Source organism: Vulpes lagopus, chromosome 2, assembly GCF_018345385.1.
Source record: "Vulpes lagopus strain Blue_001 chromosome 2, ASM1834538v1, whole genome shotgun sequence".
Taxonomy (NCBI): domain Eukaryota; kingdom Metazoa; phylum Chordata; class Mammalia; order Carnivora; family Canidae; genus Vulpes; species Vulpes lagopus.
The window spans coordinates 61,018,421-61,033,875 of record NC_054825.1 but is presented as its reverse complement, the minus strand read 5'-3'; the positions used below and the strand labels follow the sequence as shown (position 1 = coordinate 61,033,875).

The following is a 15,455-nucleotide window of genomic DNA, read 5'->3' as shown; positions in this document are numbered from 1 at the left end:
AAGTGTATACCAGGATTTAAGTAGTATGGTAATTTGGGCTTAAAATAAAAGATAGGAGTCCTGCCCAAAAGACAAAGATTACTCAATACCAAGTTCATCTTTTAGTTTGAAAACACCATCAAACCCCTTAGCAATTCTCTCAGAATTAGATCAAACTGTTGCTAATCATCATAGGCTGCAGAAGCTGATAGGCCCACCTTTAAAGCCAAGGACCACAGAAGGGAGAGGATTCATTTCTCACTAATTCCATGGGTTTATCTGAGCATAACTCTGTAGTCAGAAAGCCCAGAAAAGAGTGATTACAAATTTCTCTGGTTACACATATCACAAACTTCAATAGCTATGTCATATACAAATCATCCAGTTTTATCCAGAAGTCAAGTAAAACATCAAAAAACAAGATTTAGTTTGTTCTCAAATTTAAAAGCGAACCTTCATTTTTAGGTAAATCCTAATAACTTAATCTCTCAATATAATTCAAGAATGCAATCTATTTCCAAAGAAAAGCATATTAGAAGGGAAATGAACAGAAATTACTTTTGCAATTACTTTGGTAAGTTAAAAGACATCTCACCTAAGAGTTTAAGACAGAAGCTAACTCTAATCATAAAGGTGACTGATCTAAGGTGACTGATCTCAAAATTTTTAATAGAAGTTGTTTATAATTCATAAAGCAATAGAATGCACAACCTGAAATGGAAGCTTTAATTATTCCTTAGTATTAATTAACAAACATTGTATGTCATATATCCATAGAGTACAACACAAGTTTACCTCAAGTGCTGACTTCGTTTCCTCCAAAGCTGGATAAGCAGCTTCTCCCATTAATGGTGTGCCATTTTGGCTACTCTCTGATTAAAAAGCAAAGATCAATTCAATCAATTACACTTAACTGAGTTTTTGTAGTTCACAAAGATTATAATTTGAGTACATAAAATCTATTCCTAATTTTTAAAAGTGGATTTAATTAAATATCACATACAGTGATAAAAGTTACTCTACCTTTGCGTTTAAAAAGATTTCTCTATTCAAATTATTTGAAACTGTCAGAATTATTTCAGATACTGAATTCACTTAAGATCTACTAAAAAAAACAATATAAATCTTTAAGTAAACATAATCTCTACTTTACAATACCAAAGTAATGAATCCAAGGTATCTGTAAAAACCTGTTAATTTGGAGGGATGCCTAGGTGGCTCAGCAGTTGAGCATCTGCCTTTAGCTCAGGGCCTGATCCCAGATTCCCAGGATTGAGTCCCACACATCAGGCTCCTTGCAATGGAGCCTGCTTCTCCTCCCTCTGCCTGTGTCTCTGCCTCTCTTTCTGTGTCTCTCATGAATAAATAAATAAAATCTTAAAAAAAAAAATCTGTTAATTTGGAAAACCAATGTTTAGACATCTGATGGTACATTTTCTGAGTTCATGAGGTTTATTCATGAATTCATTCAAATTCCTAAAAGTATTACTATTCTAATGATTGTCAATGCCTGGTAACACAAGAATCAAAACTATAGCTTCAAATTATGAATTCTTTGCAATAAAAAAGATACAAAAGAACACAGAAAAATAAGATAATGTCACTATAACAGATATATTTTATAAGAAACTCCTCAAAAAAAAAGGTGTACAAAAAAGCTGGAGTTCATAAAATTATATTTTTAATGAAAAAAGCTATAAAAGTTTAATACAAGTTAAAAATATTACAAAATGATAAACATATACATTTTATGCATAGCAAAGAACATAACCAAATGTTAACAGTACTTACAACCAGATAAAAAGAATTAAAGGTGACCTAAAATTTTTTTTGCTCATCATTTTTTTCTGTCATGAACATGTATTTCTCATATAAATTAGCCCTTTCAAAAATTAAAAAACAGGAGAAAAAAAGAAAAACTATCCCATTTGTATGTGTTCCATACCCCCTAACAAAATATTAATCTGAAATTAAGACTCTTCAACAAAGATGGACTTGGATCCAAAGACTCTCAAGGAAGTTTCAAAGTACTTTTACATATGTGAGTATATGCATTACTTGGGAGTAGTAATCCACAGCTTTCAGATTCTCAAAGAGCTCTCTGACCTATCAATGATGAGAATCAGTGTTCCAACATGAATAATCAATATAGGCTGAAGACAAGATTAAGAAGTATAATCTATCATACTTCTGGCATGACATACTCACTTTAATCTCCTGAGTAAATGTTCTGTTTACATTTTAATGCAGTTTTTAAAAAAGTTTAAGAAGTAATTTAAAAATAAAGAGTACAGCATTTAAATACCTTTTACCACCTCTAACCAACAGTAATTTGAAGCATGATGATAACTAGAGAATCCGAGTTTAGTAAATCCCTTATGATTAATTATTTTGTACATCACTAGCCTTAATCAACGATTAGTAGTATTTAGCTACTGGTTACACTTGTAGTATCAGAGAGTTATACAGAGGCCCAAATATATACTACAGCTGCAAATAAACAAACCTCTGGGCATTAGGTACCACTACCTACCTAATCCACACTAACATTCTAGTCATTCAGTGACCTGATCACTTGAGTTAGCTAGAAATGCTGCCCACCTAGAAGAAAGGTTAAAGATTCATCCTGTTGTTTACACGTCATATTTAAGAAAAAAAAATACCTTTTTTAATATCTTACCTCCCGGCTCTGACTGCAATACTTGTAGTTCCTCTTGCTCTAAAGATGTACATTCTGGAGCGAGCTCACAGCTGTCACTGGCTGTACCATGTTCAGAATTCACCATCTCTATATCAGACCCCTATGGGAAAAGTTATAATCAGTTATATGTCTATCAGCTGCTCAAAGTTGGACACGACTACAGGTAGATATTTCCAGTGTTAAAAGTCCTAGATGCCATACTCCAAAGGGAGTGGTATCTAATCTAACTACCTTTTATTCAATTTAGTCCATAAAGACCTATGGCAGGAAAATGGCAGGATGGAATCACAGGCTAAGATTCTTTTTATATATATATATAAATTTAAATTCTAACAGAAGTCAACCAAAAGTCAAATGCTCTGCTCGATAATAAGCCCAAGCAATAAATTTGATCCCAGAGGATGTTTTTAAACTAAACTTTAGCTATTTCTATTAATTTACTTCTACTCAACATTTATGAAAGTACTATGCAAGGCACTTCACTATGTGTTATGAGGTATAAAAAATATAAATCCAAAATACAAGTTTATAGCCTATTCAGAGAAATTTCCATATGCAAATAACTATTTACTGTGACAATGTAGAAAACTAAAAAGCCTAAGGGCAAGGATTAAAATGAATCTATAGAATGAATGGAGTAAACTTTCCCTATAAAACTTTAGAGTATTATTTATTTTTCCAAAGTTGTCCTCCCTACTGTGATGTTAGACTGTCTTCTCTATAATAAAACAGTGGATCTTAGTTTTTTTTATCCTTTATTAATTAGCAAAATAAAATTGGCCACTCAGCTCCTTCTGCCTATCCCCAATGCCTCTCTCCCAATTTTTCCTGAGTTTACTGATCCATGAAATCGAAAGGTCTAAGTTCTCCTGACATATATAACTCAAAACAGTAAAAAGAATTCATGAATGGGAACTCTGAGTGTTAAGACACTTGCTTAAGGTGGCAGGAAAATGATAGAAACAGGCAAGGTTAGGGCTGAATTGGGGATTGCAGGGGAGACCAGTTCTGGCCTAGGAATGGTGGCAAAGGGAATGATGGCAAAGGGAATGATGGCAAAGGGAAAGGAAAAGGAAACCTGCATAAGAGACATTAGCAGCAGAACCTGAAAACTAGATACAAAGGGAAGAAGGATAAAAATACAAATATGATCTACTGTAAGACAGGATGTCTCTAATACAGAATACTCCAATGACACACTTGGCTGAGTGCCAGAGGTTTACTATCTTGCTTCATACTACAGACTCACAAATAAGACTCTCACAGCTTCCTTGCTCCTATACTATTAATTATCCTGAAGGAGAAGTTATTCCTATGGGAGATGATCTATGCTTTGTAGAAAACAGATTAAAAATAGAAAAGTCACTTATTAAAAAAAGAAAACAGAAATCTCAATTGACACAGCTGCTATCAAATTTTCAAACTTTACTGCAGAATAAAACATCTCCTTTGGTTAATGTTGATTTTAAGAAGATATGAGTAACCAACTGTCTAAACCTTAAATTATCAAAGTAATTATAAAAATACCATTTAAATGTTTATTAATCAAAGAAAACAAGTCAAGGCTTAAGAGATCCAAAAAACAAATAGAAAATCTATAGATAAATCCATTAAAACTTTAGATATAGATGATTTTTAACTTAGTGCTTCTACTCATTAGAATTTTTTAAAAGACTTTATATTTATTTGACAGAGAGAGAGCACAAGCAGGGGGAGCAGTAGGCAAGCAGGCTCCCCAGTGAGCAGGGAGTCAGACATGGGGTTCGATCTCAGGACCCTGAGATCATGACCTGAGCTGAAGGCAGACACTTAACCAATTGAGCCATCCAGGTGCCACTACTCATCAGAATTTTTATGACTTTTCTACAATAAACACATATGTTTCCAGTGTGGAAAATAAATTAATGCTTATTATATGCCAGCTATGTAATATTATACTTCTATAATAAAACTCTTTTTTTTTTTTTAAAGTGTTCTAACCGTAGTCCTTTTTCTATCAAGTTCTGTTAGTAACATAATCCCCATGCTCCTTTCTGATCTGTTTAAATGCAGGCTCTGACATTTTCTAGTTACATAACCTTCGCCAAATTACTTAACCTCTCTAAGCTCTAGTTTTCTCATCTAAGAAATGAGAATGAAAACACTATACCACAGAAGTTGTTCAAAATTCTATGAGAATGTAGGTAAAGTACAGGGCCTAAATAATAATAAACCCTCAATTAATATTTGCCTAATGTCTCAAAGCCAAGGAAAGCAATGTACAATAATGCAGAAGACATTAGCTCATGAAGAGTTTTCAGAAGTGAAGATTAATGTGGGTGGGAATATGTCCAAACTATAGACAATGGAACCTCAGGTTTCAATGTAGAAAAGTACTGGCCTTCAAAAAAAGAAAACAGCTGATACACTATAATATTACAAATGGCCTTATAAAAATGTTAAATAGCATACCTCATGATTGATGACAGTCCAGCCACAAGATGAATCACTGTCACTGGAATTTTCAGACATTTTTCAGGTCTACAAATAAAAAACATATTGTCACGTGGGATACATTTAAAAAATTCTATAGGAAGCACTATATGTGCCCAAATGCGAAAAGTGGCTTAGTGCCTGCCTTCTAGGTGAAACTGAAACAACCCACCCACAGATTTATCACACAGGACATATAACTGCATACTTGCATGAAATACAACCAAACTTTTAAGACAAAGAGATCCTCCTGAACTAGAATAGTAGACAGTCATACTGTAGGAATAAAAAAGCTGTGGTCTGAAAGAAAATGTAAGATTTGGCCAAGCAGAACTGAAGGGAAAGAAGCCACTTTGACTGTGTGGGTAAATCAAGGTTTCGTTAAAAGATCAAACAGGGGAAGAGCTCCCAGGCCAAGCAAAATGAAGTCTAAAGTGTTGGCTACATGAAGCAATGGAGATTTTTCAAGCAGGGACGACACGATCAAACAGTTTTTATGAAAATAATGGTGTCAGCAATACTTCAGCTAAATTAAAATGGTAGGAAAAAGACCAAAGATTGGTTAGAAACTTGTGGTCACTGACAATAACGTAAACTTAAGTCCTAAACCAGCATATATATATATATATATATATATATATATATATATATATATATATATACTGGTCACTCTAACTGGTTTATTCTCCCCTTTCTATCTGAAACTCCTATTAAACTTCAAAACCAAGCTAACTAAATGGTAATCTTACTGGCTTTGCTGTATATATTCAAGTCCTATAAATGCTTTTATTATTGTACATACACGGAAAACACACAAAATCCATCTAGATGGTTGGTGTTCTAACAGAATTCTATTTCAGACAATTTAATATGGAACCAGTGTTCAAGAACAAGGCAAAAAAGAGTGGTCTAAAAATTTTATTATTTTAAAAGGAGAAGGTGTTGGGATGCCTGGGTGGCTCAATCTGTTAAACATCAGACTCTTGGATTTCAGCGTAGATCATCTCTGCACTGAGCATGGAGCCTGCTTAAGATTCTCTCTCTCCCTCCCGCCCTCCCTCTCTCTCTCTTTCTGTCCCTACCCTTACCTCCAAAAAATAGTAACAAAATGAGAAGGCGCTGTCACTAATGATATAAAAATTAGCATGTTTTCAGAAAAATTATTCAAAATCTAAAATAAGATATAAAGATGACTGTATCACTTTTACAGTCATGTTAGAGCATTTTCTAATAAGTTACCTGAGATCACCAAATTACCTGATTTCCTACTTACAACTGATAAGGGCCCAGGCAGTTTATGACTATAAATCTAAAGGTAAACTACTACAGTGCAATAAATGTTTTCTTTCCAGTAGAGAAGATTACCCCAAAGTTTATAGTCATGTACCCTACAGAGTATTAACCAATTGTATATCTTAGCAATTTTATTTCAGTATTCCTTATTAAACTGAATATATAACTCCCAATGCCTCATGAACCAGTTTTCATGAGTTTAAAAAAACTTTTGATATGTTACGATTTGTACTTCATTTTTTTAATAATAATCTGAAAATTATTGGTTGATGTATGAGACTACACAAAGACGGTAATTAACTTAGCAAGAGGAAAGAGAATGGTCAAAGAAGGCTTTATAAATAAGGTTGCAATGTTTTTTAGACATGCTCTCTCGCATTAAGAGTTATTACAAAAAAATAAAGTTCTGTTTCCTCGTTAAAAAAAAAAAAAAAACCACGAAGGGTTTCCCAAAAGAACAGAAAAAGCATCACAGAGCAAAAACAAAGGCAGAAAAAAATCAAGTATGAACATTCTAAGGAAGGCATTAATCCAGCATGAGTGGAATATTAAAAGAATATCAGATATGAATCTTTAAAAGTGCATATATTAAGATGAGGAAGCAATTCAAGAGCCCTCAACCTGCAGGATACAACCCATCAGTGCAATAATCCCTGGAGAAGATGAGCGCCTACATTTAACCAAGACTGACGAGGGGGAGAAAACAAAGAAGGGAAGAGGTTGGGAATGATTTTAGAAAACATGAAAGTTTTTTTTTTTTTTTTAAAGGACTGAATAACTAAACATAGAAGAGGAAAAGAGTATTGGTAGGAGAACTCCCAGGTTTCTGGTTTAACCAGAAAAACCATTCTATATGGAACAAGAAGGAAAGCTGGCTGAAGCCTAAAAAGCATTCTTCACCATGTGGAAGATGGTAATTAACTTCCTCTAAAGCCCACATTCTCATGCTCCATCTCATCCCTGAGATTTACCAGCTTTATTTTGTTAATAATCTTCCAAAATTTGTGGGTTACCAAACCCAATCAGAGATATTTAATGTGTTTATCTCCTACCCTTCTCTAAATAATTTCCATTAAACAGTTCTTTTAAACAGATAAGTTCCTAGCTTTTGTTTTCCAACAAAGTAATCTAACAGCTCAGTTGATGAAATTAACAATGCCAACAATTCAAAATAAAGTTATATACACTGATGAATTGGGATGACTTTTGCATAACTGAGTTTTTCAAATCAAAGAGCTCACTTAAATCAGGGCCCAGTTTAATTCTTTGTTTATTCATCTTGAAGAACAAGTTTGACATCTAGGCCAAAGGAGAAAAAGAATCCCTATTGGCCACAACACCAGAAACAGTTTGGATAAGTAAAATTCACAACCCTACTAAAGAATCCTTTTAAGTCAGCAGTTCTCAAAAAGTTGGGTGCACTGCAATAAAAACTTTAAAAAGGTAAATTTCTGAGCCCCACCCTAGATACACTGACTCTAAAAGCTGCCATTGTATCTGAACTTCCCCACTTGACAGTGATCTTCCTAAAATGATAATTTTATTATATTACCTCTTTAAAATGTTAAAATTTTCTTTCTTCTTTTTTTTTTTTAATGTTAAGATTTTCATATGGTCTTTAGGATAATGCCTAAAGGCATTGTATAGCTAATGCTTTATCTCTAGTACCTTATCCTCTCTCCATCCACTCCCTTTCCCCTCCTGATTTTGATTCCCTTAAAAGGTTTGGCTTTCCCTTAACTCCAGGGCTTTGCAAATATTCTAATCAGTTCCCTATCCCATTACCTCAACCCAAACTCCTGTACCCACCTTTGGTATCTCAGCTAATGCATTACTTCCTTTGTGAACAATTCCCTGACACCATCCCCAAAGACTAGTATTTTCCCTAATCTACTACCTGAAAGAGAACGCTGTGCTGTAATTGCTTGTTTACCTGCCTATTATATATTCCCAACTCACAGCACATTGCTTGACACATATTAGGCACTCAAAAAGAAGAAAGGTAAAGACTTCTGGATGATGATGCAGTAAGTAACACAAGTCTAAGTGTTCCTCAAGGAACTCAAGATTCTAGAGGAACCCATGAGGTTCCTCTCCCATTATTTTGACCAAATGTAAATGCACAAACCTTTAATTATTAGCTTTACTAATAGTTCAGAAATATGCAGAGTTTATGGAAAGTTACAAGGCATAAAAAAATACAAAGTTATAAAGCTAGGGGTGCCTTATGAAGATAATTAAGCTTGAAGCACTTTTCTACACTCAGGCTTCCTTTCATTCCTGAGTAGTTTCTTTAATCAGTCATACATATCCATAATTGCTTAGGATTCTTGGGTATTCAAATATAATCTCTACAAAACTAAAATCACTTCCTGCTGTTCTTCGTGTCTTTGGTATCTGAGAAAAGCATCAGCCAAAAACAATCTGGCTATAAGGAAAAGCCACAAAATATCAGATCAAAAATTCTAGATTTAGGATAATTCAAACCCCACCTTGACCCAAAATTCCAAGCAAGTCTAACTCCTTCCTTATCCATTCCCCACTTCCACTGCATAACCCAACATCATCATTTCCCACTTCAATTACAGTAACAGTTCCCTAATGGATCTCTACCTGCAATCAATTTCCTTCAAGTCACTCCTACACAAGGCTGACAACACTAAGTTTATTCTAAAACTTAAATCTGCTCATTTAAACTTCTGAATCACATTGCCTTCAAGACAAAACCCGAAGTCCCAGAATAAGAGATTCCAGAACAGGAGACATTATTTATATTGACTCTCACTTCTTAAGAAATCCTAAAGAATATTTCTTCACAACACATAAGATTTTATATGTAGAACCCTATGGAAGAGAATGACAATAATCATTACAAACATGATTTCAACACAGAATATAACACATATTGGTGATAACAGGATTCCATGGAGTCTCATCTCATTTATGAAGCTACTTACAGCAGAAAAGTCCAATTCTACACTGGTATAATCAAATTCTTCAGCAAACAGGAGGCCTAAGGTGAATAACATTTTAAATTCATTCCTTTATCCATCTGTTGAACATTTACTGAGCTCTTAGCACTTGCTAGGTATTGAAAATGCTATACACCAAGATTCAAAACAAATAGGAGTCTTACCTCCTGAGGCTTAAATTCTATTCGTAGTAGAACTATGTTGAACTTTATCTGGGCCCTGTGCTAGACAAAAGCAAGAAACACTGAAAAAATCTTCCAGTCCTGCTTTGTCTTCTGACAAATGACTAACTGCAAAGGATCAACTTGCCCTCACAAAACACAGTTAAGAGTCATTTCCATCCCTCCTCATGATTCCCTTGTTTTACTTGTCCCTATAAAACCCCTTGGTTTTCTCCCTGAGATGTTTCTCATTAATGAACTTTCTCCATATTGTAATAACCTGAATTAAAATCATCTCAGTTGTCCTGTGCATTTCATTTTCCACACTGGAGACATTCAATCAACAATATAAACAACTAGGTGTATTTGATGGTTTATTTCCTAGTATGGACAAAACAAAGGAGAGTAGCATAGAAAATGCTGGGTTGGAGAGGATTCATTTTTATTTTTTATTTTTTTCATTTTTAAAAACATAGGAAAAGCTTCATTAAAAAAATATATCTTACCATCTATTTTGAATAGGTGAGGAAATCATTATGCAGTTAACTGGGGGAAGAGCGTTTCTGACCAAACAGCAGGTACAAAGTTGGAATGAAGCCTGCCTGCATCTCTGAGTAACAGCAAGGAAGCCTGTGTGGTAGAGAAGAGTGGCCTAGCAAGAAAGCAGGAAGAGACAAGAACCGAGCACTAACAGGCAGGGATGGACCATGTAGGGCCTTACAGATCCTAAGCCTTTTTTAAGCTTTTTATTCTGAGATAAACTAAAAGTCACAAGAATTATGAGGAAAGAAACAGCACTCTGGTAGCCTTACTGAGACAGCATTGTGAAGGTAGAGCAAAGGCAGAAGCAGGTACGTCACTTGCAAAGCTACAATAATCTAGCTGAGAGATGATGGGGGTTTGGACCAGTCAGAAGTGGACAGGTAACACATGTATTCTGAAGGTACAGCTAACTAACAGCACTTTCCGAAATACTGAATGTAAGGTGTGAGAGAGGACTCCTGGGCTACACAAATACAGAAATGAAATTGCCACTGAGACAGGAAGGCTTCAAAAGCAGTAGGTTATGAAAAGAAAACTAGTGAACTGTCTGGGGGCATGTTAAATCTGAGACAGTGATGATCACATCCAAGTAAAAACATCAAGCAAGATGCTGGAGCCTGAATTTAGGGGAGTTATAGTCTAAAGATGAACTGTAAAATAATTTAGGTGGCAGCTATCAAAAGAAATAACACAGCAACAATTTTATCTCATAATGTACAACTAGAGTGAGTATTACCTGATATGATGGTGTCCCTCATCCTTCCTGAGTAGCTACATTTTACTATGGAAAAGTGTACGGTTTCCTGCCACCATATCTTCTAGAATTACACAGGATGGAGAATGGAGGCATTATTCTTCCACACATCCAAAATTCCAAAGTAAGCCAACCAATGGGCTGTTAGCAAAGGTCCCAAGAAATGCTGCTGTACTTCAAAGATGAGTCAGTCCAGCTAGCTTTCAAGAACCTATTTCTAAATGCTTTTCAAAGACTCTGGAACTTTCACCTCCCCAAAAGAATATCATGGTTTAAACCAGATCATCTTAAGAAAGGGAAGAGAATCCAAGATCTCAACTAATAAAAACTTTTAAGATGTCTTTTATACTCTAGTTGTTGTCCAGTAACAACCCCACAGAAATGTTTTAAATGAGCCTACCCTGATCTGGAACATAAATATCACATTCATTCAGTCAGTCAGCATATACTTATTGAGCCAGTGCTGTGTCGTGCATGAATTATTCCAAGTGCTGAGGATACAGCACAGTGAGGTACTGAATCACCAACACTTTCCCTGAAGAGAGCTCATATTCTAGTACCACAAATAAGCAGAATATATAGTAAACCAGTTGACAGCAAGTACCGGGGAAAAAAACAAAGTATGAAAGAGGAAAACTGAATGCAAGGAATGGAGGGTGGGTAGGGATTCAAATTTTAAACAAGGTTAGGGAAGGTCTCCTACAAAACAGGAGGATACCTTTTTCTCCATAACCTTAACAGAGTAACAGCCCTCTTTAATTTCTAATCATCTCATGAGCAAGAACAATCTCCTCATTTTAATCTGCATGTCCCAGATAACTTAGTGGGATTGTACATCTTCTCCAATGTTTATTGGCAATCCTTATTTCCTTTTCTGTAAATTATCTAATGTTCCTATGTTACACTCTTTTATTGGGTTATCTTTATTGATTTGTAGTTCTTTATAAAATGGGTCATGAAATAATTCACTGTTAACACAACAAATATTTTCTTCTAAAATGCTTCAATTTTTAAAAAATTTCTTCTATCATAGATATATTTTTAAATTTTATGTTGTCAAAGATAGAAGATGGAGAACAAAGTGTTCTTTAGAACATCTGTATTTTAGGGACACCTGGGTGGCTCATTCAGCTCAGGGCATGATCCCAGAGTCCCGGAATTGAGTTCCATATCGGGCTCCCTGTAGGGAGCCTCCTTCTCCCTCTGCCTATGTTTCTGCCCCTCTCTCTTTGTCTCTCATGAAAAAATAAATAAAATCTTAAAAAAAAAAAGAACATTTGTATTTTATATCTTGCTTTAGAAAGTCTTTCCTAAGATTACAACATTATTCTCCTATATTGTCTACTAACACTTTTTCAATTTTGGCTTTTACATTTAGCTATTTAAATCTATGTATCCAGATTTTTTCCCTTTAGTATTAGAAATTGTCCTGATTATTGAAATTGCATACTTTCTATGATTTGAAATGCCACTTTTTATTATATAAAGTTCTACAGATTTATGAATCAGTTTCTGTAGTCTCCATTCTATTCCACTGATCTATATTCCTTGTGCCAATACAATGCTATTTTATATATTATGGTACTTATCACTAGTACCATATTTCAACTCTTTCCTAAACATATACAACCACTCTAAACACTTACATACAAAGATGAACTGATTGCAGGTTACAAACAATACTTACTCCAAGTACATTTTTTTTCTTCCCATTCAAAAGTCTCCCCCTGACCTTGAGAATAAGTATTCTCTATAAAAAGTCAAACTCTGTGGAGATATTCAGAAGCTTTCATTACCGGCTCTAACCTACCAATCACTTAGGTCTCCCTCTTGAACTCTCACCTGGACAAACTTGCTGTTTGCCTCCAGGACACAGAATGGACAGTCCTCCCTCCACATCTTCACTTACTCAAGTTCTATTTCCTGGAATGGTTTCCTCCCTCCTTTCTTCTGATTTTTATATTTAAGGCTCAGCCCTCCAAAAAGTTTTCCTAGATCACAGTATCTGACATAATTATCTCTCCTTCCCTTGAATCTACAGTATTTACTTCTTACTTCTTAGCATAACGTACCTAATGGTAGTTTATTTTTTTTTTTTTCTAATGGTAGTTTATATTACTTTTTTTCCTTGAATAACTTTGCTTATTAGTACTACATTCAAGGCTTTGATAAAAAACCTCTAATTTTAACCCCACCCCTAATTTGCCTGTTAAACTTAGCACAATTATGAATATTTTTTAATGCTGCCTATTCTCAAAAGGGATTGAGAGCCACTAAAATCACTAACCACAATGAAGACGTCGAAATAGAAAAGCTTAAGAAATCCACTATTATCTTAACAATTTCACCCACTCTTCAGCGCTTCCCAGCAAAGTCTCCAGCAGCAAGGAAAGAAAATTTGATGATGTCTAATACAACATCACCCAGCGGTCTTACAAGGTTACTGTGTTCCTCAGCTCTAAAAAGACCTCTTACAAAAGCCTAGCAGAATCTATTTTTAAAAAAAGATGGAAGTCTCCAGCTGGAGCTGGCTTCTGTATCATTCATCTTACTTTCAGCAATCAGAGATGATGATACTCTTGATCTATCAGACCAGCCTTTCTGATGTAATACCAAAGATGCTCTCAGTTTGGTATTAAAGACAGTGAAGTCTAGTCTAGATCTATGCCAAGGCATTTTACTCTCTGTTGTAGCACAGACAGCCCTCCTTAAAGTGCTACACTTTAACCTCACCCCAACATAAACTGTTGTGATGCCATTGATCTACATTAACAAGTCACTTTAAAAAAGAGCCCTACTGAACTCATTATCTTGTTCCTTGAAACTGTTAGTAAGCACATACTTCACTACATTTTCAAGCATCTTTAGAAAAATCATCAGTAGAAATTTCTTTCTGATTGTAATGTTAGACTAAATGGCTTATCTTGAACAGCTGGCTTCAGTAATCGAGTTTTCCCTCATGATACCTAGCCTTGGTAAAAATATAGACATCGTAATGTATATTGTAGGTAGAAGAGTATCTTTATCCTTGGTTCCATTTTATAATTCCTATCACTATGTTCCCTCTGTCTCACTCTTCTTTTGTTACCTTCCTGCATTTTATCTACCTCTTTAAGTTGCTTCAACCTTCTGGCAACAAGATAAATTCATTCATTCACATTCATTCTGCAAATATGTATTAAACACCAGCTATATAAAACTATCCTAAATCCTTTTATTACAGTTACTATCCTTCAGGGCATAAAACAGACTTTGATTAGGCAAAATGCAAAGTGAAGCAAAATGTGCAGATAAGAGTGTGGAAGGTATTTCAGGTAAAACTGAGACCATAAATAATGGCAACAAAAAGCATGGGCAAGAATGTCTTCCTCAACAATGGGAGTACATACAGTTTATTTTTGCTGTAAATTTAATTTAAATGCACCTGGGATATATCCTTCCAAACATTTTATATAAGCATTGGGGTCAACAAGTTCCCTACCTTACTTTTTCCAATTAGCCATATAATAAATAATTTAATGTTTTAAAAATTAAAAATGACCTTTTTATATATGATTTTATTTATTCATGAGAGACACAGAGAGAGAGGAAGAGGCATAGGCAGAGGGAAAAGCAGGCTCCCCATGGAGAGCCCAATGCAGGACTTGATCCCAGGACTCCAGGATCATGACCTAAGCCAAAGGCAGACACTCTCAACTACTGAGCCACCCAGGTGTCCCCTAAAATGACTTTAATGACTACATAATATATTATGTATCTATCATAACTTATTATCCTATTAATGGATGTTTAAGTTGCTAATGGGTTTTTATCATCAATGAAAAACAGTGATACAGGACACCTGAGTGGCTCAGTGGTTAAGTGTCTACCTTTGGCTCAGGGCATGATCCTGGAGTCCCGGGATCAAGTCCCACATCTCCCTACATGGAGCCTGCTTCTCCCTCTGCCTAGGTCTCTGCCTCTCTCTCTGTGTCTCTCATGAATAAATAAATAAAATCTCAGAAAACAAAAAATAGTGATGCAAGAAAAAAAGTCATCAAAGACTTTAAGTTAGATGGTTCTGACATTATGCTTTATGGTAATCTGGCAAATTCACATTTCAAGTTATTTTGACTAGGGGCACCTGGGTGGCTCAAGTAAGTTAAGTACCCAACTTGATTTCAGTTCAGGGTTGTGAGATTGAACCCTGACTTGGGCTCCATGCCGGCCACAGAACCTGCTAAAATTCTCTTTCCCTCTCCATCTCCCCACCTAAAAAAATATTGGCATAAATACTCCTGTAGTTAGATGGTGAGAAATGTATCTCTTTCAGGAATTAAGGAGTCTTCAAGCTGTTCATTGTGGGAGGGAAAAACCTTCCATTTTATTTGTTTTCTTTTTTCAAAGTAGTCTAATCTTAAGAGATGGCTCAGTTTATACTTTTTTTTTTTTTTAACCACTTACACTGCTGACCCTATTTCGGTCCCCAGATGCTAGCAATAAATAAACCTAGTTTAGGAGTCCCTAGTACCCAGCAGGCCTTTTTGTGCTGTGGGAAACATAAATACTACCCTAGAGAAGTTGATTTCAAGCTTACTGGC

At 35.1% G+C, this 15,455-nt stretch overlaps 1 protein-coding gene across 4 annotated transcripts in view; it reads right to left on the bottom strand.

Moving 5' to 3' along the window:
* The window catches only part of CCPG1 (cell cycle progression 1), a 38,780-nt gene that overhangs the window by 16,503 nt on the left and 6,822 nt on the right, over positions 1–15,455 (bottom strand). For all 4 annotated transcript variants that reach the window (XM_041738877.1, XM_041738887.1, XM_041738897.1 and 1 more), the window contains exons 2-4: positions 5,132–5,200; positions 2,660–2,780; positions 775–851 (exon numbers count right to left, since the gene is read on the bottom strand). In XM_041738877.1, coding sequence (XP_041594811.1) covers positions 775–851; positions 2,660–2,780; positions 5,132–5,191 — 258 coding nt within the window. In that variant the 5' untranslated portion in view covers positions 5,192–5,200. The remainder of the gene's footprint in view (positions 1–774; positions 852–2,659; positions 2,781–5,131; positions 5,201–15,455) is intronic.